The sequence below is a fragment of the Callionymus lyra genome, chromosome 11 (genome assembly GCF_982586985.1).
Source record: "Callionymus lyra chromosome 11, fCalLyr1.hap1.1, whole genome shotgun sequence".
Lineage (NCBI taxonomy): Eukaryota > Metazoa > Chordata > Actinopteri > Syngnathiformes > Callionymidae > Callionymus > Callionymus lyra.
The window spans coordinates 11,382,532-11,405,794 of record NC_141828.1 but is presented as its reverse complement, the minus strand read 5'-3'; the positions used below and the strand labels follow the sequence as shown (position 1 = coordinate 11,405,794).

The following is a 23,263-nucleotide window of genomic DNA, read 5'->3' as shown; positions in this document are numbered from 1 at the left end:
AATTTAAAAAAAGGACAAACAAAAGTTCCCTCGTCTCAATTTATTTACATATTATTCCTGCTAGAAAACAAACGTATAAACACTGGAAATCTTTCTTAGAACGGAAGTGAAAACTAAACTGGAAGCTCATGCGTTTCCTCGAGAAGACGGCGACGCTTCGGTGAGACTTTGAAACGATGAATTCATATCGTAGCCATCGACATCACTGCTCGTTGCCGTTGACCGACTTGTGCTGCTCCATCCTGCTGCAGCGCAGGACCTCGATGTGTTTGGCCTTCTGCCATCCATCTCTGGTCAGAGAGGTTTGTCCAGAACTGAGAGACAACAAGCTGAACACAGACAGAGCGTCAGCAACATTGAAGTACTTAACTTTAAACTTTTTAATTAGGGAAATCAACACAGCTTCATGTCTAGGAGGAAGAAAAATGATGAAGAGGCAGAAAAGGAGGAAGAAGAAGAAAGAAAAAGGGAAAGAAAATGAGGCAGAGAAGGTGAATGAAGGAGATGAAGGTTAAAACAATGCAGTGAAACAAGACTAAGAAGGAAGTAGTGGATGCTAATGGAGGAGAGAAGAAGATCACAATGAGGAAGAACAAGATGAGAAGGAAGTAGAAGAAAAGGACAAGGAGTAAGAAGAGGAAGTGAAAGAGAACATTGAAAAGAAGAGGCAGAAGAGGAAAGGAGGAAGAGGATGAAGACAAGCAAAATGAAGGAAATGAGGATGTAGATGAAAAGCGTCAAAATGAAGAGAAAGACGAGAAATAGAAGGAAGAATGGAAGACAGATGATAAGATGTGGAGAAAAAAAAGTAGAAGAAAGAGAGAAGAAAATAAGATTGGGGGGGGGGGAGACAAAAGTGGGGAGTAAAGGACAGGGAAGAAGAAAGAAAATGAAGAAAAAGTAAAGGAGGAAGAAGCAAAAGAGGAAGAGGATGGAAGATCTTTCAAGCTCTGGGCCAACAGACTCACCGAGCCACCACCAGGATTCTGTGAAGGTCTTCAGCCGAGATGCTTTGAGGGTCGTCCTTCTTCATGTCCACAAAGTCGTCCTCGACCGCCTGTCCCGGCAGAAAACACACGTTTAAAAAAAGGATCAGGGCTGACGGTGCCGGGGCTCACGTCCGTCACCTTGGTGATGTCATCAGAGATGTTGTAGTCCAGGAGGCGAGCCACGCTCAGGTACAGGCGGAACTTGTTGAGCTGCGAGGACGTCTGCGGGTGAACGTGGAGGCTGCTCAGGTACTCGGGCACCAGCTCTGGAGCCACTTGAGGGTGGATGTGGATCCGACAGTCCGACTGGTTGACAGGAGAGAGACATCTTTATTAGAGCTCAATCATTTCTTCACTCGACCCTAAACTTTCCTTCAACACAACACATAGTCAAGCGCTTAAGATGACCTGCTGTGGTGACCCCTGATGTCAACCGGAGGACGAAGATGAAGAGGGATTAGAAGACGAGGGTGTAACTCAAGAAGGACGTTGAAAATGATGACACAGATAGAAGACGAAGGAATAGATGACAAATAGGAAGAAGATAAAAACAACTGAGAGAAAGAAGGCAAAAAAGAGGAAGATATGAAGAGGTAAAATATAATAGAGGAAAAAGAAGAGAGTGAGGAAGAAGACTAAGAGGTAAAAGAAGAAAGGAAGAGCAAGAGGAAAACGAGGTAAAAGAAGAGAGGAAGAAGTGCAAGAGGTAAAAGAAGAGAGTGAGGAAGACTAAGAGGTAAAAGAAGAAAGGAAGAGCAAGAGGAAAAAGAGGTAAAAGAAGAGAAGAAGAGCAAGAGAAAAAAGGGAAGAGGAGCAAGAGATAAAAGAGAGGAACAATACTTAGAGGAAAAAGAAAAGCGGAAGAATACTAAGGGGAAAAAGAAGAGAATGAGGAAGACTAAGAGGAAAAAGAAGAGAGTGAGGAAGACTAAGAGGAAAAAGAAGAGAGTGAGGAAGAATAAGAGGTAAAAGAAGAGAGTGAGGAAGAATAAGAGGTAAAAGAAGAGAGTGAGGAAGACTAAGAGGAAAAAGAAGAAAGGAAGAGCAAGAGGAAAAAGAAAAGAGGGAGAAAAGTAAGAGGTAAAAGAGAAAGGAAGAGCAAGAGGAAAAAGAAAAGAGGAAGAAGAGCAAGAGGTAAAGAAGAGAGGAAGAAGACTAAGAGGAAAAAGAAGAGAGGAAGAATAGTAAGCGGTAAAAGATGAAAGAGACTCTGGTCGTCACAAAGGTTGATAACAAGTGTTTCCACAGCACGTCGGTCTATGTTGACAGCAGCTGGTTTATAGAGTCATGAGAGGTTCTCCCGTCTGGCGCCTCTGCTCGGATTCTTCCTGTGCAGCACAGCTGCCGCCATGGTAACCTCTCAGAGCCGCCGACAGGAATAGCCGCCGCGAATTCCTGCGACTGTTGACAACCAGGCTAAAGCTGCACGCCGAGGCTGCGACCAATGAGAGGAGGTGAGACTCTGACACTGGCTAGAAACAACCTCTCCCTCTTTCTTTCTCTCTCTCTCTCTCTCTCTCTAGCCTACTGGAGACTGAACCTGGCGTGGGCGGGGCTTGTCGCACGCCATCATCCAGCTCATGTCCTCACCGGCAGCAGCGAGCGTCCTTCCGATGCCACGAGCGTGTTAATATTGCAGGGAAATTCCATCTGGTGGTAGTTGAAGTCATAATCAACCTTCTGCCAGGAGATCAGGTTCCCCAGCGCCGTCACGTTACGTACACCTGCGGGAGAGCGGAGGTCACATGACCACGACTGAAGAGGGGGGGGATTGGGGGGGGTGCCTCACCTGTCGGGTCCAGCTGTCCCTGCTCCAGTCTGGTTTCATCCAGGAAGAGCGAGGAGTTCCGGGCCAGCTGCAGGACTCCACTCACCAGACGGTTGGCGACGTAGTCTTTTTTGGGAACCAGTCGCATCTGGTTCATGTCGTGGAGGGTCATCCCGAGATAGAACGACTGCAGGGGGCGACAAAGAGTCTTCACGGTCTACACTGGAAACGCCAGAAACTCTACGAATTATCGGGTTGATGTGTCATGAAACGGCCGACGAGAACAACTAGAACTACATAGGACAGATATTGCTATAAATACAATTTGACGTTGAGCTAATGCTAGTTAGCAACACAGCTAAAGCCAAACAACTAGAACTAGATCGATAGATAGATATTGCTTTATTAAAATTCAATGTAAAATTAAGATAATGCTACTTATTTACACTGCAAAAGCAAGCCCCAAGAACTAGATAGATATTGCTTTACTTGAATTTAATGTGACTTTGAGCTAAAGCTAGTTAGCAACACAGCTAAAGTGAACACCAAGAACTAGATAGATATAGCTTTACTTAAATTTAATGTGACATTGAGCTAAATCTACTTAGCAACACAGCTAAAGTGAACACCAAGAACTATATATATATATATATATATTTATATAATAATAATAATAATAATAATAATAATCTTTAATTTAATGTGAAATTGAGCTAAAGCTAGTTAGCAACACAGCTAAAGTAAACACCAAGAACTAGATAGATATTGCTTTAATTTAATGTGAAATTGAGCTAAAGCTTGTTAGCAACACAGCTAAGGTAAACACCAAGAACTAGATAGATATAGCTTTACTTAAATTTAATGTGACATTGAGCTAAATCTACTTAGCAACACAGCTAAAGTGAACACCAAGAACTATATATATATATATAATATATATATATCTTTAATTTAATGTGAAATTGAGCTAAATCTAGTTAGCAACACAGCTAAAGTAAACACCAAGAACTATATATATATATATATATATATATATATATATACACAGTATATCTTTAATTTAATGTGAAATTGAGCTAAATCTACTTAGCAACACAGCTAAAGTAAACACCAAGAACTAGATAGATATTGCTTTACTTAAATTGTATGTGACATTGAGCTAAATCTACTTAGCAACACAGCTAAAGTAAACACCAATAACTAGATAGATATTGCTTTACTTAAATTGTATGTGACATTGAGCTAAATCTATTTAGCAACACAGCTAAAGTAAACACCAAGAACTATATATATATATATATATCTTTAATTTAGTGTGAAATTGAGCTAAATCTAGTTAGCAACACAGCTAAAGTAAACACCAAGAACTAGATAGATATAGCTTTACTTAAATTTAATGTGACATTAAGCTAAATCTAGTTAGCAACACAGCTAAAGTAAACACCATGAACTAGATAGATATTGCTTTAATAATTTAATGCGACTTTGAGCTGAAGTGAGCCGACGTTCTCTTTGCCCACTCACTCGCGAACAAGACCGTTGTTGCTCACCGAGGGCACGAGCTGTTGGATGATCTGGTAGAGTTTCTCCGTGTACGCCCCCACGCTCGGGCAGCCACTGAGGTTGAGGGTGAACTTCCCCAGCGGGAGAACGTCTCGCCTGCCATACCTGCGAAGAACAGACTTGTAAATAAAAACCTCGGCTCATCGTGAGATGATGTCGATCACATACACGTTGGATATAAGATGCAGGATGAGATATTCCGCCGCCAGAGCGTCGCCCAGGAGAACGTGGGTGAAGTACGCCAGCAGTTCTTGTCTGACGGATGCCATCTCACTCAGAGTGGCGGACAGGACTGAGGATACAAAGGAGTTGTGAAAAATGGTAGAGAGTTGTAATTTGGGCTTTTTTTTGCCACCTAGACTGTTATCACACAGTTATAGACCTCAGTGGTGCCGAATCCAAGCTTCTTATCCTCTTCCACATGTTAAAAAACGACTAACTTAGCACATTTTTAACATTTCCACAGCCATTAAATCCAAATTGTGGAGGTAAAAAGGTTACATTTCATTATCACACTTCAACTCTTTCAGCAGCAGGTACCAAAACACCTAGTTTCAGGAACAAGTTCCAGGTTTAAACATGAAATTTAAGTGCGTTACTGAATCGTGTCCACTAGAGGGACCCCCCCCCGTTTTACCGGTTCAATAGGTCCAAGCTAATATCATCAGGTCTGAAGTATATAGAGACTCACAGGCAGGGTTGTCCTCCAGAGCGGCACATGGCAAGAGAGGGTTGTTGTGCGACACTGGCCTGGCGTAGAGCATGTGCAGGCGAGGGACGAGCGAGGCCGGCGGGCAGTGCACCCTCTGCTCCTCCGCCGTCTCCATGCTCTCTGCAGGGTCCAACAGAGACGAGGACGAGTCCCTGTGCGTGGACATGAAGAGGATGAGGAACTGCAGCTCAGGACACCAACAACAACCTTCTCAGCAGCGTCTTACTTCTCGTCTGCCAGGGCGCTGAGGGCGGGACTGACCGAGAGGACCCCGAAGACCTCCAGAGTGTCGTTCAGCTTGAAGCTGTCCCAGTCTTCGTACACCTGAGCAAAAGTTCAATGAATTCTGGGGGTTTTAAGAGAAGGAACTAGCAGGAGGAGTTATTTACTTTGACGAGGCACGACGGGCCTTTCTCTCCAGGCAGCGGAAAATTCAGGTCCAGGTGTGAACTCGACGTGGCCTGGCTGTTTGGAGCTTCCGTTTCCTGACGCTTGTGGTCTCCGCCGCCGTTAACTTCTGCTGGACTCTGAGCTCCTGAGAACAATGAGAGGTTTAGAGAACAGCATGCACTAAAAATTTACAAAAATCTTCAATCTCTGATCATACACCCTGTCAAAAACAAATCGTTTTAACGCCATTGTATTTCTTGTTAAAGACTTCTTCTTCTGACTGAAGACCCTCTAACACTTGACGTCGTCTCCTGCGTGAGATCAAGCCCGTTCCCCTTTCAATGACAGATCATCTCCCCACACACGGCTGGTCTTGAAGACCACCACAACACCCCCGGGGAACATCCATCGTTAGCCAAGCGGGAGTCCCTCGCTCAAATGCCAGAGGTGACACCGGTTGTGCTGTGTGGGGGATCCCGCCTTTTTGTGGAACCTTTTCCATTAATGACTCACTGGAGAGCTGCTGAAAACACTTTGATTCTTAAATGACCAAGTGCAAAGTACAAGCAGACTTCACGTCTGTGCAGCTCTCAACTTTGCTGAATTAAATGATACTCTGTGACCGCTGTGCAGAGGCATCCCATAATAGTCTGACTTCCTGATACGAAGAAGAATATTTCCTTTGTCACTGCTCTATTTTTAAAATGAAAACTATGACAAGCACTACAAAACTTGTCTTTAACTATTTAAAGGTCTTACAGATACAACAACTTCTACCTGAAAGCTGGTCCCTCTGTCTCTGCGGCTGCGAGTCCATGCTGTCCATGTCTTCGTCCTCTTCGTAGCTGCGCTTCTGTCTGCTCGGAACATACGAGGTGGACGGAAGCGCTCGGCCTTCAGTGGAGCAGGCATAGCAGTGCGACACGGTTAAGAAAAAAAACAACAAACTTCATGGCACTCTTGTAGGTCAACACACACACACACACACACACACACACAAAAGGATATTTCTTTAACCCAGGAGTTCTCCCCGGGGACTGGCACACAATAAAAAGTCTGTCGCTCTGACGTCACAATTTTGTTCGAGTTTAAATCAACCTGGAGAACAAACCTTTTTTTTAGTTTTAGGTTGTTTTTTTTAATGGGGTCAATCTGTCAGTATGAGTCTCACCCCAGACTCCGTCACGTCCTTGTACTTTCCACATCGCAAAACCTGTCAAGCAGGTGGAAAGCAGTGAATAATAGTGACTCAAAAACCAGTATTAAAATCACAATAAAATAAATACCTTAGCCTTTGTCGAAGGATCCACAGTCTCGTACACTCCCATGTAGAACTCCGGGTCGAACATGTCCTGAATTAAACAGCGAAACCGGACCAGGCTGTTGGGTTTCAGATAGTGAAGAGGGACGTCGTTCATGGAGGGAATCTACACGAAAGATGAGTGTTAGCGAGATATAAACTTGTGTCTAATGTTGCTGCATCAGAGAACCCGTACCCATGTATGCGAGTCCTTTTCTTTCAGCTTTTCTTTGAAGAATCCGAGCGCTTTTGCCTCCCATGCCGGGTCGTTCGCTGAGGCAGCTGAGGGATGGAAATGAAAATATTGAAAATGTCTTCTGAGAAACATCTTAAGACGTTTTTATTTGTTCAGGCTTTTCCTTGATTTTCTGGATTTTTTTTATTTTTTATTTATTTTATTATACAAGTTTTATCTTGATCTTTAAAATATATATTTTATTGAATATTGTTTTGATTGTTTAAGCGCTTTGTGACCCTGGTCTGGAAAAGAGCTATACAAATAAAAAATACTTACTTAAGTAAAATAAATAGTATAACTTGAATAATTTTTTAACTTAACTAGTTCTAGCTTGTTATAAAGTCAATGGCAATCACTAAGATTGTGACGTCCTGAGATCATTACTACAGAAGAAGTCATGTCAAAATAATGTTATGTTGTTTAATAACAACAAATATATCCCATTTGCATCACAAATGACAGTTGTATTGAGTAAATTAATTTAGACAAAAACTAGCTGAACTGCAGTAAAACGTAATTTCTTTGTTATTTTCGTGGTAAAAGGTGTAAAGATGGTTTTAACATTAGCATCAATGTAGCATGGTGCTAACTCACCACGCTTCGCCGAGCGACGCTCACGCTCTCGCCGCTTGTAAGTAATAAGTTCCGCTGTTGCTCTTACCGAACATCCCCTCAACCACCTGCAGAGGGTTGTCCACCCAGTCCCGTGTGGAGGCCATCGCTGTGTGTGCGGATCACCGGGCAGAAGCGACTCAAAAGTTTCAAAAAAGAAAATCTCTTCTGACTTTTTAGACAACTTCAATTTAGACAGCACGGCAGTAGACAGGGCGGGAAAATGACGTCACAGGAAATAGATCGTTTGTTTTGTTTACGGCGACCAACCGGATGTCGGAGACGGAACTGAAGTTAACTTGCTTTATTTTTTTTACCGTTTGTTTTTATTCGTTTTTTAAATTGATTTGCATTCCCTATTCATTTTGGGAATCGCTGTATCGAATAAAGACCGCTTGTTTTTGAAGATTTCCAACATTATAACATCGGTAGTAACTACTTCCCGCCTGTAGGTGGCGAAAGAGAAATACAGTCGAAGTCGCTGCGTGTCCTTTGTAGATTTACACATCATGCGCTCACCTGTCCACCAGTACATGACGTGGTCCGACCGGTACTTCGATGATTTGAAGATCGTTTAGCAGAGGAAAGGCTACGTACACTTCGCCAGGTCCAGACCCCGGCAGTGGCGACGTGTAATTTGTTGTTAAAATGGCAGATAGAAGAAACAACAATGTTTCCAACACTAGTTCCAATTTACTGTTCAGCGCTGCCCCGGAATTCAACTTCAACCTGCCTTTTATACCAGTGAGCCAAGCGAGCGGTCCGGCGGTGCTGTCAGGAGGTGAGAAGAAGCGATGACCGGATGATGCTAGTTAGCTTTAGCGACCCATCATCCGTTTTTAGACACGTAAATAAAACCAGGTGAACTTTTAAATGACGTTTTTCGTCATTTGTCGGATACCCTTGTGAAGAATGCAAACCTTTATTCAGTTACTCTCTTTCTCCACCATTCATTGTGTTTTATCTGAGGTAAATAGTTATTTATCAGATGTCTATTCTTTCGATTGAGTTGTATATATTATAAAATCGAAATCAGATCACGTGTTTATGACACGTGTGGTTATCTTCTGACAGCAAACAGTCTTGTGTGTCTTTAACTCAACATGACTGGTCTTGGTTTTGCAGAAGACTCCACTGACGTGGGAGAAGAAGACAGTTTTCTAGGCCAGACCTCCTTGAATGGACCTGCACCTTCGACATTCAGCTACTTCTCCAGTCCAGGCGCGAACAGCGATCCGTTCGCCTCCATCGGCCAGTCGCCCCAGTGCCCCCCTCCTTCGTCCCTCTCGGCGTCTCCCATGACGACATGTCCGGCGTCGACTCTGCCCAGCGGCGCCGGGATGTCCGCCACGCCTCCGGCCTCGTACATGAACTCTGCTCCGTCGGCGTTCGGTGGTGCAGTCTATCAGAGCCCGATGGGACGCCACACTCCACCCCCCAGCTCGATGACCCCGCCGCCCCCCCAGATGCAACAACAGAGTCATAACCCCTACCGACACACCGTAACCAGCAGCAAAGCCAATCCGTATCTTCCTGCTCCAGAAGTTTTACCACCACCGCAGCACAACCCGTACTCTCTCTCCTCCACGCCACAGTCATTCCCTCCACCCGGGCCTTCATTCACGAAGGTGAGATAAGGGCGCTGGTGCTGTTTTACAGGGTATCGGCTAAATCTTCATTTATTTTTCAGCCTCCTACAACTCAGATGGCTCCTCCTCCGCCCCCGCCCACCACCGCTGGAGCCGTCGTCCCCGCTAATCCCATGATGCCGTACAACTACAACGTCTACGAAGCTGTTCAGCCGCACTGGTTCTACTGCAGACTTGTGGAGTCAAGAAGCATCTGGCTTCCCTTTAGCTTCATTGACTCACTTCAGCTGGAGGAGACGTACAACTCCGGTAATATACACGACTTAAAATATGTTTTTCGCAGAATTCAAACTTTTCAAAGTCTGGAAAACTGTTACCAAAAGACTGCGAGAGAGAACTGTGATTTTACATACTCAGCTGTTCTTAGAATATGTTTTGTTCTAGCTATAGCACAATAATAACACAATAACACAATGTAAAAATAAATAAAAACTTCAGTTTGAATATCTCGTTTGCACCAAAAAACATAATTCAAAAAACATTTTCCCATTATTAAAAAACGAACTCGCTGGGTAGCAACTAGGGGTGTGTAGTGTCAAGAAACTGGCGAAATGATTCATATCACAATACAGGAGCAATGATAGAATTGATTGCGATACTGTAGGAACAAAGATATATTTGTAGTGTCGTCCGAGTACTTGACTCTGTAAAATTACAGACTGAAGTTGTTACTGCTTTCATTTGTTTAAAAAAAAGCCTAAATATCAGCTTTAAAAGTTGCTGGATTTAAATGTATCCCCCTGTCCTCAGTTAACACCTGGATTTTGTGGGATTTCATTTCTCCTTGCTGAGGAGGACATAATGACTGCTGAAGTTAAATTGTAACGGTGAATATCTGCATTTTAATTGTAAATAATTGTAAAAAGTATAATTATTTTATTTGATACACACTTTTTTGAAACATAATAAAATAAATATGATAAATAATAATATGATTTGAAAGCCAAAGGAATTATAAAATATGTAAAATACACAGTGTTGATACAGTAACGTGGGAAAAATACCAGTATTTAAGTGTGTCAATATTTTCTTAGTAGCAACCCACAGTAGGAAGTTGCTGGTTCATATTTCAATGAGCTGTGGCAGAAAAGTTGAGAAAACTTCATCCGTAAGCACATGATGGGTCCATAAAATTCCGAATCTGGTTTAGCCACAGGGACCTCATTTAAAGTGTCGACTTATTGAAACAAACTGTTCAATGCCTTCCTTCAGTTCAACCAGACCCGGAGAATGTGATCGTGCGGACCGATGGCGGGCGCTACGACGTGCAGCTCTACGACCGCCTGCGGTCTGCGGTGTACTGGGAGGAGGAGCCGACGGAGGTCCGGCGCTGCTCCTGGTTCTACAAAGGAGACACGGACAGCCGCTTCATTCCCTACTCTGAGGAGTTCAGTGAGAAGCTGGAGGTTTGTCCCCCGACACTGTGATGCATCACGAGTCAGAAGATAATCAAGTATATTCGCATCTGTAGACGGAATACAAGAAAGCGGTGTCCACCAACCAGTGGCACCGCAGGCTGGAGTTCCCTTCCGGAGAAACCATTGTGATGCACAATCCCAAGGTAAAGAGTCGTGGAAGGTTTTAGTGATTCCTTTATAGGTGTGAGAGCCGAGTGTCTGTCCTGCAGGTCATAGTTCAGTTTCAGCCGGCCTCCATGCCAGACGAGTGGGGGACGACTCAGGACGGACAGACGAGGCCTCGGGTGGTCAAGAGAGGGATCGATGACGACCACGATGAAGTGCCCGATGGTACAAACTTTTATCCTTCATTTCTGCTGAATGAAAATGTATTCTTAATCGTTTGAAGCAAATGAAATGAAAACCTAAAACAATTAGTAGCTTTCCAATGTTGTGTGACATGCATGAAAATAATGTCTATGAGAGGGAGTGAGACAAAGAGAGCAGTGTTTCAAAACTTGTGTCAGTTATAGAGGTAAAGAGTTCAGGAACCGTTTGGCATTTGTCCCATAATGACAGCTATGCTAAAGATGTTTATTGGTTCAAATTTCATCATCTTAGTTTAACTATACATGTGCTTCTCATCATGTATAGATGAAGTGTATACTTACTGTTATTAAACTGGCAAACACTTGAGAAAGGTATGTTGGTATATATCAGTGCCATCAGATTATTGAATGGTTGAATTTAACATTTTAAATGTTGCAACTTTCCTTTTTTTGTAAGCATTTCATTATTTTCTGTTTTAATATTTGAATGACATAATTTCCACATTGAAATGTTGACTTTTATTTTTTTTGATTGAGTTAAAAGAAATGCATTTGCTATTTAATTTGTTCATCATTTAAATTAAATGTTTTTGATTCATAGACTTTTCAATTCTATATGAAATGTTGGTATAATAGTTGCTTTGGTGATGAATTGAAGCACATGTTCCTTCTATGTCGTCACATGTGGTGTTGTCTGGTGAAACTGTTGTACAAACATCTGATATTGAATTTAAAAGGATATTAATTAAAAAATATTTAATTTTTAAATTACATTTAATTTTTTTTTTTTTTGAATTCCATTCTTTTTTTTAAATATTCAACCTTTCAATATACAAATTGTTGAATTTTATTTTTTATTTTATTTTTATAAATTTGAAAAGGTAAATTCAATTATCAATGACCTGTTGGCACTGATATACTTCCATAAAGAAGGGTTAGTCATAAAAGGGTTAATTCATAAGTGTGTCTTCTTGCAGGCGAGCTCTCTAAGGTGGATCATCTTGTGTTCATGGTCCATGGGATCGGACCCGTGTGTGACCTGAGGTTCCGCAGCATGGTGGAGTGTGGTGAGTACTACATTGTCACCTCTCGACTCTTAAGTATTCTTTAAACAACTATCGACCGTCTCTTCCAGTGGACGACTTCCGCAGCGTGTCCCTGAAGCTGCTGCAGAGCCACTTCAAGCAACCCTGCGACGAACACGCCATCAGCCGTGTGGAGTTCCTGCCGGTGCGCTGGCACACCGCGCTGCACGGAGACGCCACGGGCGTCGACAGGAGGATCAAGAAGATCACGCTGCCCAGCACCGGACGTTTACGCCACTTCACCAACGAAACCCTGCTGGACGTGCTTTTCTACAACAGCCCCACCTACTGCCAGACCATCATGGACACGGTCGCCATGGAGATCAACAGACTCTACGACCTCTTCAAGCAGAGGAACCCCGACTACAGTGGACAGATGTCTGTGTCCGGACACAGCTTAGGTGGGTCGTTACTGGTGTGTGAAGCATGAGGAAGTATGTCAGTGCCATCAGAATATTTATTATAATTTAAGATTTGTTTAAGATTTAAATGTTTATTTTAAATGTTGAAACTTAATATTTATTGACATTTTTTAGCTAAAAAAAACAAAAAAACTCTTAGTTGATTTTGGTATTGAAAGGAATTTAATTAAAGTATTTGATTTTAGTTTTTACACATAGTATATTCTAATTATAATAATTTATAAATAAATTCAGCTCCAAATTCAGTTTTGTATCTTTTTAATCCCATATAAAGTATGGCATCAACATTTCTACGCTCAATTTAAAAGGCAATACATTCAACATATAAAATTTAGACATTTTTATTTTATAATTATTGAAATATTAATATCAAAGTGTGTTTAAAAAAATGTAGTTCATCTTTAAAATATAGAGATCATTTTACTAAATTATTAAAAAAAATAAGCATTACTTCAAATACATAATTAATTTAATCTTTAAAAAAAATGTATTTTCGAAAAAGTAATTGTTGAATTATAATTTAAAAAAATGTAAAAAAAAAATTGATTCAATACATGAGAAAAAACATTTCAATAAAAAGTAAAAGTTTCAACATTTGAAACGTTAAATTCAATGATTCAATGTTGTCGCTGATCTATTCCCAGAGTCACACCTGTGATCACACACTTGAGTGATGTGTGAAGTCAATAAAGTGCATGTTTAACATCCTATTGTCAACGTGTCAGTAGCATTTCCAGATCAAATAAGTGACCTGTTTTGCTACCTAGAAGGCAACAGCTCCCCCTGGAGCTCAATCTGTGCAAGCCGCTCCCAGACTTAACCATCGTCTCTGCCTGCAGGCTCCTTGATTCTCTTCGACCTGCTGTCCAATCAGAAGACGGCCACGTCTGTGCCAATCATGCCCGTCGCCAACCCAGATGCCAAACAGGCTTCGGCTCCGGCGGCGGCCGCGACTCCTCCGGCCGTGGAGGAGGAGGTGAAGGAGGAAGAGGAGGAGTTTGAGACTGTGGCTTCAGCGCTCGAACACCTGAGTCTGACTGAGTACCAGGAGACATTTGAAGAAGAGAAGATTGATATAGAATCTTTCGTGAGTTTAGTCCAATAATATAACGGGTAAGAATCCGGTTTCATCCCTTTTTTAATTACCTTTTTCCATGTTCCAGCTCATGTGCACCATGGAGGACTTGAAGGAGATGGGAATCCCGTTGGGTCCCCGGAAGAAAATCTCCAAATTTGTCAAAGAGCGAGTGAATAAGCAGGTGAGTCGCGGATGTTTCTGACTCGTCTCCGTTCGGGTGCTGAAGTCTGGACTCGTTGTCAGGCCTCGGCTCAGCAGAAGAAGGTGGAAACCCAGGCTGTGGCTCCTCTCCCTGCACCTGAACCTCACCCTGAAGCCTCGGCGACCAGACCTGCCGGCTCCATCTCCTCCATCCACGTGGACTACAACTATTCAGAAGCCGGCACCGGCCAGGTACAGGACACTGACCTGGCGTCAGTTTGACACGTGCATCACAAATTATTAAGTAAAAGAAAAAGTTGATTTTATTTGTTTGATATATTCCAATTACAGTTATTATTTATTATCACAATTCAATATTTTTTAAATTGTAGTTTTTTTAATCAAATATATAAATGTTTATAAAATAAATTATAATTCAAGTTGACATTATTATACACAGTTTTTTTTATTCCCATTCTTATAATCAAAAAATATATTTTTTATTTGTTGCCTTTTGAATCCAATATCAAAAGTAAGGTTAATTATGCAACTAGACAATACTATAATTTAATTATAATTTACTTCATTTAAAAGGCTATGTAATTATTCAATTTACAATAATTATTTTATTTTTAAAATTGGAATTAGAATATGAAACTCTTTGTGTTTTTAAAATAACAATTAAACATTCTATATATGTATTATATTTATATATATTATTGAATTAAAATATCAAAAAAAGTAAATACAATTCTAAATTTAAAAAAAGTCGTTCGAAATTTCAAACATTTGGAAAAAAAATAAATAAACATTGATGACACTGCTATACTTCAATACAACGGTTGTCCTGCAGGTGGCGGTGGTCTACCACAATCTGGACTTCAAGCCGGTGAACTTCTTTGCCTTGGGTTCCCCGATCGGGATGTTCCTGACGGTCCGAGGTCTGGAGAGGATCGAGGAGTCGTACCAGCTGCCCACGTGCGACGGCTTCTTCAACATCTACCACCCGGTGTGTGTTTCTATCCCCCGCTCGAATACAAAGTTTCAAAATAAGAGTTGCATGTTCACGTGTATTTCCTGTCTCAGCTGGACCCTGTGGCGTACAGGATCGAACCCCTGATCGTACCCGAGCTGGATTTGAAGCCTGTGTTGATCCCTCATCACAAAGGAAGGAAAAGACTCCATCTTGGTATTGATGTTGTTGATTTAATCTTCAGGTTCTGGTCTTTAATCTTGTTTTTTTTCTTGTCAGAGCTGAAGGAGAGTCTCACCAGGATGGGATCCGACCTGAAGCAGGGGTTCATCAGTTCTCTGCGCAGCGCCTGGCAGACGCTCAACGACTTCGCTCGAGCGCACACGTCCACCGCTCAGCTGCAGGCGGAGCTGGCCATGGTGGCCAATCAGATCGAGGAGCAGGAGAAGCGAGCGCAGGATGAGGGTGAGTCAGCAGCTGCATGAAGCGTCCTCACGGTTACTTGTTTTTTTCATTGTTTTTTCTCCTGCAGAGCAAAAACTCCCGGAGCACCTGGAGCCGGTGAAGGAAGAGGAGCCTCAGGTGAAGATCGGGATGTTGAACGGAGGCCAACGCATCGACTACGTGCTGCAGGAGAAACCCATCGAGAGCTTCAACGAGTATCTCTTCGCCCTCCAGAGTCACCTGTGCTACTGGTACCTCTTCAGATCTCTCGCTACCTTTCTTATGAACTTACTATATATATATATATTTCACTCGCCTGGTGAAATGTCTTCTGCTGACGACACCATGGAACGCTGCTTCACTCTTCTTCTACTTTAAATTCATGAAGTCGTTTCTAGTTCACATGAAATATTGATCAAAGTAAATGATATATAAATATGCTCCAGGAGCAGCTCTTCCCCTTCATGCCATATTTGGCTGTTACCTTGGATACTTGGATACTTCTCGCTTGGGCAACTTCCAGCTAATTCTTGTTAAGCTCATTTCTCTTTTTACAGTTTGCGCAATAGCGTCACTTGCTACTTTCCTCTTAGGCTACACTCGCTAGTTTCGTTTGCGCTACACTCACTACCTTCCATGGAAACATTTTCAACATTTTGGAAAGTTGCGAGTAGCTACACTCGCTACTTTCCGCTTGCGCTACATTCGCTAGTACTACACTCGCCGCTTTCTGCTTGCGTTACACTCGCCGCTTTCCCCTAGTACTGCACTCGCCGCTTTCCACTAGTACTAAACTCGAAGCTTTCCGCTAGTACTAAACTCGATGCTTTCCGCTAGTACTACACTCACCGCTTAACGCTAGTACTGCACTCGCCGCTTTCCACTAGTACTAAACTCGACGTTTTCCGTTAGTACTACACTCACCGCTTAACGCTAGTACTGCACTCGCTGCTTTCCCCTAGTACTGCACTCGCTACTTTCCGCTAGTACTGCACTCACCGCTTAACGCTAGTACTGCACTCACTGCTTTCCCCTAGTACTGCACTCACTACTTTCCGCTAGTACTGCACTCACCGCTTAACGCTAGTACTGCACTCGCTGCTTTCCCCTAGTACTGCACTCACTACTTTCCGCTAGTACTGCGCTCACCGCTTAACGCTAGTACTACACTCACCGCTTAACGCTAGTACTGCACTCGCCGCTTTCCACTAGTACTGCACTCGCTACTTTCCGCTAGTACTGCACTCACCGCTTAACGCTAGTACTGCACTCGCTGCTTTCCCCTAGTACTGCACTCGCTACTTTCCGCTAGTACTGCACTCACCGCTTAACGCTAGTACTGCACTCACCGCTTAACGCTAGTACTGCACTCGCTGCTTTCCCCTAGTACTGCACTCACTACTTACAGCTAGTACTGCACTCGCCGCTTTCCACTAGTACTGCACTCACTACTTTCCGCTAGTACTGCACTCACCGCTTAACGCTAGTACTGCACTCGCTGCTTTCCCCTAGTACTGCACTCACTACTTTCCGCTAGTACTGCACTCACCGCTTAACGCTAGTACTACACTCACCGCTTAACGCTAGTACTGCACTTGCCGCTTTCCACTAGTACTGCACTCGCTACTTTCCGCTAGTACTGCACTCACCGCTTAACGCTAGTACTGCACTCGCTGCTTTCCCCTAGTACTGCACTCGCTACTTTCCGCTAGTACTGCACTCACCGCTTTCCGCTAGTACTGCACTCACCGCTTAACGCTAGTACTGCACTCGCTGCTTTCCCCTAGTACTGCACTCACTACTTACAGCTAGTACTGCACTCGCCGCTTTCCGCTAGTACTGCACTCGCTGCTTTCTGCTAGTACTGCACTCGCTACTTTCCACTAGTACTACACTCGCCGCTTTCCGCTAGTACTACACTCACCGCTTTCCGCTAGTACTGCACTCTCTGCTTTCCGATAGTACTGCACTCGCTACTTTCTGCTAGTACTACTCTTGCCGCTTTTTGTCTGCGCTACACTTTCAACTTTCCTTTACCGCTACACTCTCTGATTTTTAAAATGGAAAAACATTTCCAAACTGAATCTTCTGTGCTCTCTTCACCAGCAAACACACATTTTATGTTTATGTATAGCTTTGTCTCCCCCTATTGGCGAGATTTGGTCATTAAGGTTGAATCGCAACTTTTTTTTTCAGAAGTTTCAGTTGTGACAAGATCCTTGAGTGAAATGATTTGAAGTGTTTGTCACGAGCACATGTTGTTGTTGTTCCTGCAGGCAGTCTGAAGACACGGTGCTGCTCATTCTCAAGGAGATCTACAAGACCGAGGGGATCCACCCGGAGCAGATGGTCCATTAAAGTACCCGAGAGGAAACACTTTCTATTTCACAGATGAATAATACAGAGTGTGTTATACCATTTGTCTTAAATTAAGAAATCCTTAGACTTTTATAGAGTAATTTATGAGTAGTGAGTGCATGTGTCGGCAGAAGAAACGATCCAGACATCAAGTGTTTAAAAGTGTCAGTAAGTTTTATTTTATGGCCAATATTAAAAAAAAAGAAAAAGATAGTGTTTTACAAACACAGAGTCGTGTACCGCTGACATGAATATCTACAGGAGAATAATGAATAAAGGTATTTACAATGAAACCTCTGCTGTTCCTCAAGTCATTATCACACGTTGGCACATTCATGGACGACAACATATTTAAAGCAGATGTTTTCGACGGATTCTTGCATTTTTGTCCCTTTTTTTTTTTTTTACTCCGGCGAATAAAACATAAGTTATGGCTCCACTTCTGCCACTGAGCAAACCTAACAGGTTAGAAGTATGTCCTTGAGTTACAATTGAACACGTCGAGTCTCAAACAAGATCACGAGTCCGACCAATATTTACGACCAGAACGAGCCACTTTAAAGTCTGTGTCCACTCGCGCTGGCAACAGGCGTCCATTTAAAAAAAAAAAAAAAGCATCTTTTGGATTCCATGGATGTAGAAACAGGAGGCGACGTGATGCTGCATGCAAAGATGTCCGTTCACATTGCTCGATATCGTACATTCATTCGTCTGCAGAGAGGATCCGCCTTCATTCCTCGGTTCTGCTCTGAGTCTTGAACGCCTGTTTCCGGAGGTGAGCCTCGATCTCCTCGCGGAACACCAGCATCCCCAGGTGCGAGTGCGACGCCTCGTTCATGGCTTTGGACTGGATGCACATGCGGTACTGCTCCGGGGTCAGCTCGTCCGCACACTGCTTCTCGTGCCACAGGTGGAAGAGACCCGACACCGGGGTCCGGACCACGATGAGGTCGCTGCGGAGGTACTTCTTGTACAGGTGGACGTCCTCCACGCCCCAGCCCTTCACGTCCAGGTCGAAGCCCCCTGGAGGAGAGAAGAACCGGCTTGACTGGAAGAAGTTGTGGAGGTTCTGGTTCTTATTGACAGAACGATGAAGATCAGCAACAATGCTCAGTATTGGATGTTTTATACGTTGAAACTTTGAAATGTTTTATAATAATTGAATATTTTCAAAATGGATGAATTTTTTTTATATTTGCAATATTTAACCAACATCTTATATTCAATTAAAATTTAAATTAAGTCTATGATTGGAATAAAACAACTTAATTTGGAAAATGTTGGAATTATTATATAAAAAAAATAATATATATTAGGAATTCTATACTAAGATTTTTACATTTGATTTAAAAGATAACATGAAAAAAAAATATATATATTTAGAAAACAAAAATACGACAAGAAATGTTTTATTATCTAAAATTCAAATAGAAACTTTGTGTCACATTAAATGAATAAATTCTGAAACTGTCTAATAATTTAATTAAACTATTAAAAAAAATGTGTCAATTCAAATATTATTAAATATATAAATATTTTAATAATATATATATATATATATTTATATAAAATTCAATGATTATAAAAAAAACTGTTAAAAATAAAATTTCACATCTATGCGAGGCCACACGACGAGCCAAATTAGGCCCCTTGGCCTCACGTTTACACGTCAAGTATTTGACGAGTAATAACTTCATTTTAAGTGAAACTGGATTCTTGTTCTTCAAGGCCAACGACGGATCAAAACTCACCGATGTTGAGGAAGTCCGAGCGATACTGGCAGGTCATCCCGAACCCGAAGTCCCTCCAGAACCCGGCGTCTTTCTTATGCATCTGCGTGGACGGATCGATGAGGAAAAACATTTTCAAATTCTTTACGTCGCGGTCGACACTCACCAGCTGCAGCTCGATGGGCGGAGCCAGCTCCAGGTTCCCGTACACGATGGCGGGATTGTAGAGGCTGAAGACCACGGGGTAGAAGACCTTCTTGTCTGCAAGAGAGAGAACGTTCGCTGACACTTCTGGAGGCGAGGGTAGAAACGAGAGGACGTACTGGGAGCCGTCTGGAGTCGGCAGGTGTTGAGGAACTCCAGGGTGAAGTGGATGTCCACGTCGCAGAAGAACATCAGGACGTCTCCGCTCTTCCAGGCGTGAGCTCCGATGTCCAGACCTCGACCGCGGGAGAACTCCTCGTCCACCGGGATCAGCGTGTAGTTGGAGAAGTTCTCCTCCCTGAGACACACTCCAGGTTACACACCCGACGAGAGGGTCATGTGGTCGAAGACCCACCTGGCCATGCCCTCCAGAGACTCCTTGACCTCCTGCAGACTGTCTCGCCCGAAGTGGACCACGGTGAGATGAACCCTCTTGTCCTGCTGCACACACACCTCCCTGCGACGACGCACACGGGTCAACACACACTCAGTGGAACCAAGAGTGTTTTCAACTCACCGGAAGTTGTGCAGGAACTGAAGGAAGGTCTCGACTCGTCCCGACAGCGGCACGATGATGTTGATGGTCATCGCCGACGTCTCCACGGACGTGCTGCGGACCTTCATCAGGGGCCCGAAGGGCCTGAAGAGCGTGACGTGACGGAAGCTGCTGGAGTCTTCTTTGAGGAAGAAAAGCTCGTAGAGGGATCCCTTGTCGCGCTCGGTTCGGTACAGACCTGACGAGAGAGTTTCATTTAATGGCTGTAGATTATTTATCTCTTAACACTTATATACATAGAGATCAAGTAGTTTTTCAACATTATTTGCTGGACTATTTTGATTATAAACATGTATACATCAACTGTATTTACAGCAGGAATTCTCCACCTTTTTACACCGTCGACCGGTTTTATGTCCGTATTTTATTCACAAACAACCAATAAAAATAAGCCATAGATGGTTTGGTTTTCACTAGTTTACGGTTTTATTTATTTAGTAAACTTGACTGAAGTAATACAAGCCTGTGACAAATTTAATTTATTTATCCAAAATGAAAAACCTTTCAGACAGTAGTAAGCAATAAAACTAAGATAATAAAAATGTTTTTTTTCTTTGCAGCGCAGTAAAAATGTCTAGGGGCCACATCTGGCCTGCAGAGTCATTGAATGTGGCCCCACAGGATGTTCTAAATCAACATAGATTAGTGTTCATGTTTATACGGTGTCATATAAAGATATATGGTTATAGTTTACTAACGTGTGTATAGAATAAAATAATGAAAATTTTGCAAACATGCAAATATTCACATGTTTGTTTATTTTTGAGTTTAAATAAACGTCAGACGGGAGCAGTCGCTACGTCTTCCGCACCTTAAGAAATCCAGATGACTGGGGACGAGAGGATACAGTCAGCCTCAGCAGTTTTTAAAGCTGATGTTTGGACATATTTTGGTTTCAAAACAAATTAAAGCAGTTACTTAGGACTTTGTCAAGAGTCATGTGGTCTGTTAATTCACCAGAGTCAAGTACTAGATAATAATAATAATAATACAAATATATCCTTGATACTACAGTATATATATCGTATTGATGCAGCTGTATCACGATGTATCGTATCGTCATTCTTGCTAATACATACCCCTATTATACAAAAATAGTGTTTAGCCAGTGACTTAAACCACTAAAGGTCAAATACAAAGAGAAAGTTAGTCCAGACCTGACTTCACTAGACTGAACTGCAGACGCACCTTCAGCGAAGTGAGCCTCGGTGTAGAGCTGCCTCTGCATGGGCACGTCGTCCTCCACGCCGTCCTCCTCGTCCGGGTTGTTGATGATGTCCAGCGCCGTCTCGATGACCTCCACCAGCTCGTCCCGGCGGTCCTTGCGCACGGGCTTCTCCTCCGGGTGCCGGGTCAGGCCCATCTCCAGCTGGTACACCTTGGACGACGTGAAGCTCTCGAAGGGCACCAGCGCGTACTCGCTGGGCAGGCGCGCCCCCGTGTTCACCTCCGCCTTGTCGATCTGCGAGTGCAGGAACTCCAGCAGGTCGCCGGGCTCCTGGTCCTTAGCCTCGGACAGACCCTGCACGCCGGGCGGCTCCTTCTTCTCCTGCAGGAGCTTCAGCTTCTCGCTCATCTCCTGCAGCTCCTGCTTGAGCTGCGCGATCTGTCGCTTCAGGCTGGCGGCCCGGTTCAGGTGTCGCTCCTCCTGCTCCTGCAGCAGCCCCTGGTAGTACTCCTTGCCGTAGGGCTCGCCGGCGATCCCGGGCAGCACCGAGCTGACGTCGGCGGGCGGCGTGCACTCCAGCAGGTAGGCGAACAGCAGCAGCACCAGCAGCAGGAAGAGACCCAGGAAGAGCCATCGAGCCCGGCCCTGGAGCGGCAGACCCCGCCGGGGCATCGCGCTCGCATATACACGCTAGAGCTGGCAGGTCTTCATCGCCCTCGGACTCGCTCCTGGACTCGCTCCTCGGAGTCTCGTGTCGTCGGCGAACACTTCCACCAGCAGGGAGATCTCCATCCTTGAGTCACGAGCGTCTACACCTGAGCAGGTAGAAAACATGATTGACGTGTTAGACTATTGAACATCACAGGAACACAGAGTTACGTCTTAAAACACAATCAAAACGTCTTGACTTACACACGTTAAAACATCAGGTCAAACAGAAACTGAATATTGTGGTTTTAACAGGAGCCAGAACCGCAGATACACAACAGCTTACAAAAAAAAAAAAAAGCAAAACGGCCAATAAAGACCCCCGGTTGGAGTGTCGACGTTTCAAAATGAAAGCCGTAAACATCCCAACAAAACGCTACGTAAAGGACGCAGTCACTAATCTTAACATTTATTTTGAAACGCAAACACCGGATGTGAACCTCCGCAGTGTTTATTTCATGGATATTTCTAAAGCTCCCGCAATGGCTTCAGGCTATTTCCCCGTCGCTTCCATTACATCCGCGACATTTCACGTGGAGAGAAACAAAAGTGCTCAACCTCACCTCACGCCGCTGCTCGCCATCTTTCCTGTGAGTTTGTAGTTTCTTCTTGTCAGCGCGACCCTCGAGTGTCAGGCTGGCGTTACGATGTGCCACGGAGTAAAGAGGAGAGACGGTAGTGATTGATTTCCGGTGAGCGTCAGCCAATCGGCGCCTTGCACGGGCGTGACGTCATCAAACGCTGACTATCGTTGCGTTTAAAGAACGACGTTAAAAAAAATGTTATTTTAGTTGGAAAACCATCATGGAGCCTGTGAGTGAACGAATATTAAAAATATATAATTAAAAGTTAAATCATTTTGAAGCGTTAGAGTAACGTCAATTTATGGGACATTCAACTTAATTTTGTGAAAACGGTCCAAAAATAAAACTCGTTTACTCGCGTTGTTAGCAACGATATTTTGCGATGAAATATTTTAATTTAAATATAAACTTAAGTGACAGTACAAAAAGTAGCCGTTTCTGTACTAAAAAAAAAGGTGATATTAAGCGAATAAATGACAACAAAGATGATTAACTCCTGTTATGTTATCAGTTTTATCTTGATCTTTAAAGTATATACTTTATTGAATATTGATTTGATTGTTTAAGTGCTTTGTGACCCTGGCCTCGAAAAGTGCTATACAAATAAAAATTACTTACTTACTTGCTATTAAATTTATACTTTTTTTAATCTATTTGATGGATGTTAAAACGCAGAGTAACGAAAAACTTTTTTTTTTTTATTATAGGGGGAAGTAAAAAAGCAGTCAATATTGTTATTTACTGCATTTTAATCTTTGGAAAATCACAGAGATCTTACTAGTTCGACTTGACCTTGAATAATAAAAATAAAATAAAAATCCACTGGTTTGATCGTAGTCACACATATGACAAAACAAACAAAAGC

The 23,263-nt window shown here is 43.0% G+C and overlaps 3 protein-coding genes across 3 annotated transcripts; 1 reads left to right on the top strand and 2 right to left on the bottom strand.

Moving 5' to 3' along the window:
- Positions 1-25: 25 nt before the first annotated feature.
- mcmbp (minichromosome maintenance complex binding protein) lies at positions 26-7,847 on the bottom strand. Its single transcript, XM_087802237.1, has 16 exons — positions 7,622-7,847; positions 6,919-7,004; positions 6,709-6,849; positions 6,594-6,635; positions 6,431-6,520; positions 6,200-6,338; positions 5,422-5,567; positions 5,259-5,356; positions 5,012-5,184; positions 4,489-4,612; positions 4,308-4,425; positions 2,779-2,944; positions 2,580-2,713; positions 1,128-1,295; positions 969-1,057; positions 26-329 (listed from the first exon to the last, which is right to left on the bottom strand). Exons 1-16 carry the CDS (start codon positions 7,677-7,679, stop codon positions 203-205), a joined length of 1,899 nt encoding a protein of 632 aa, XP_087658363.1. The 5' UTR covers positions 7,680-7,847; the 3' UTR covers positions 26-202.
- A 327-nt stretch (positions 7,848-8,174) lies between these two features.
- sec23ip (SEC23 interacting protein) lies at positions 8,175-17,741 on the top strand. Its single transcript, XM_087802249.1, has 16 exons — positions 8,175-8,353; positions 8,698-9,200; positions 9,263-9,470; positions 10,434-10,627; positions 10,693-10,782; positions 10,849-10,969; positions 11,925-12,014; positions 12,083-12,433; positions 13,294-13,541; positions 13,618-13,713; positions 13,776-13,925; positions 14,527-14,682; positions 14,760-14,862; positions 14,926-15,111; positions 15,179-15,341; positions 17,367-17,741. Exons 1-16 carry the CDS (start codon positions 8,221-8,223, stop codon positions 17,446-17,448), a joined length of 2,874 nt encoding a protein of 957 aa, XP_087658375.1. The 5' UTR covers positions 8,175-8,220; the 3' UTR covers positions 17,449-17,741.
- csgalnact2 (chondroitin sulfate N-acetylgalactosaminyltransferase 2) lies at positions 17,604-22,484 on the bottom strand. Its single transcript, XM_087802250.1, has 8 exons — positions 22,378-22,484; positions 21,127-21,921; positions 19,900-20,116; positions 19,738-19,839; positions 19,502-19,680; positions 19,345-19,439; positions 19,200-19,281; positions 17,604-18,471 (listed from the first exon to the last, which is right to left on the bottom strand). Exons 2-8 carry the CDS (start codon positions 21,776-21,778, stop codon positions 18,179-18,181), a joined length of 1,620 nt encoding a protein of 539 aa, XP_087658376.1. The 5' UTR covers positions 21,779-21,921; positions 22,378-22,484; the 3' UTR covers positions 17,604-18,178.
- Between the last annotated feature and the right edge of the window lie 779 nt (positions 22,485-23,263).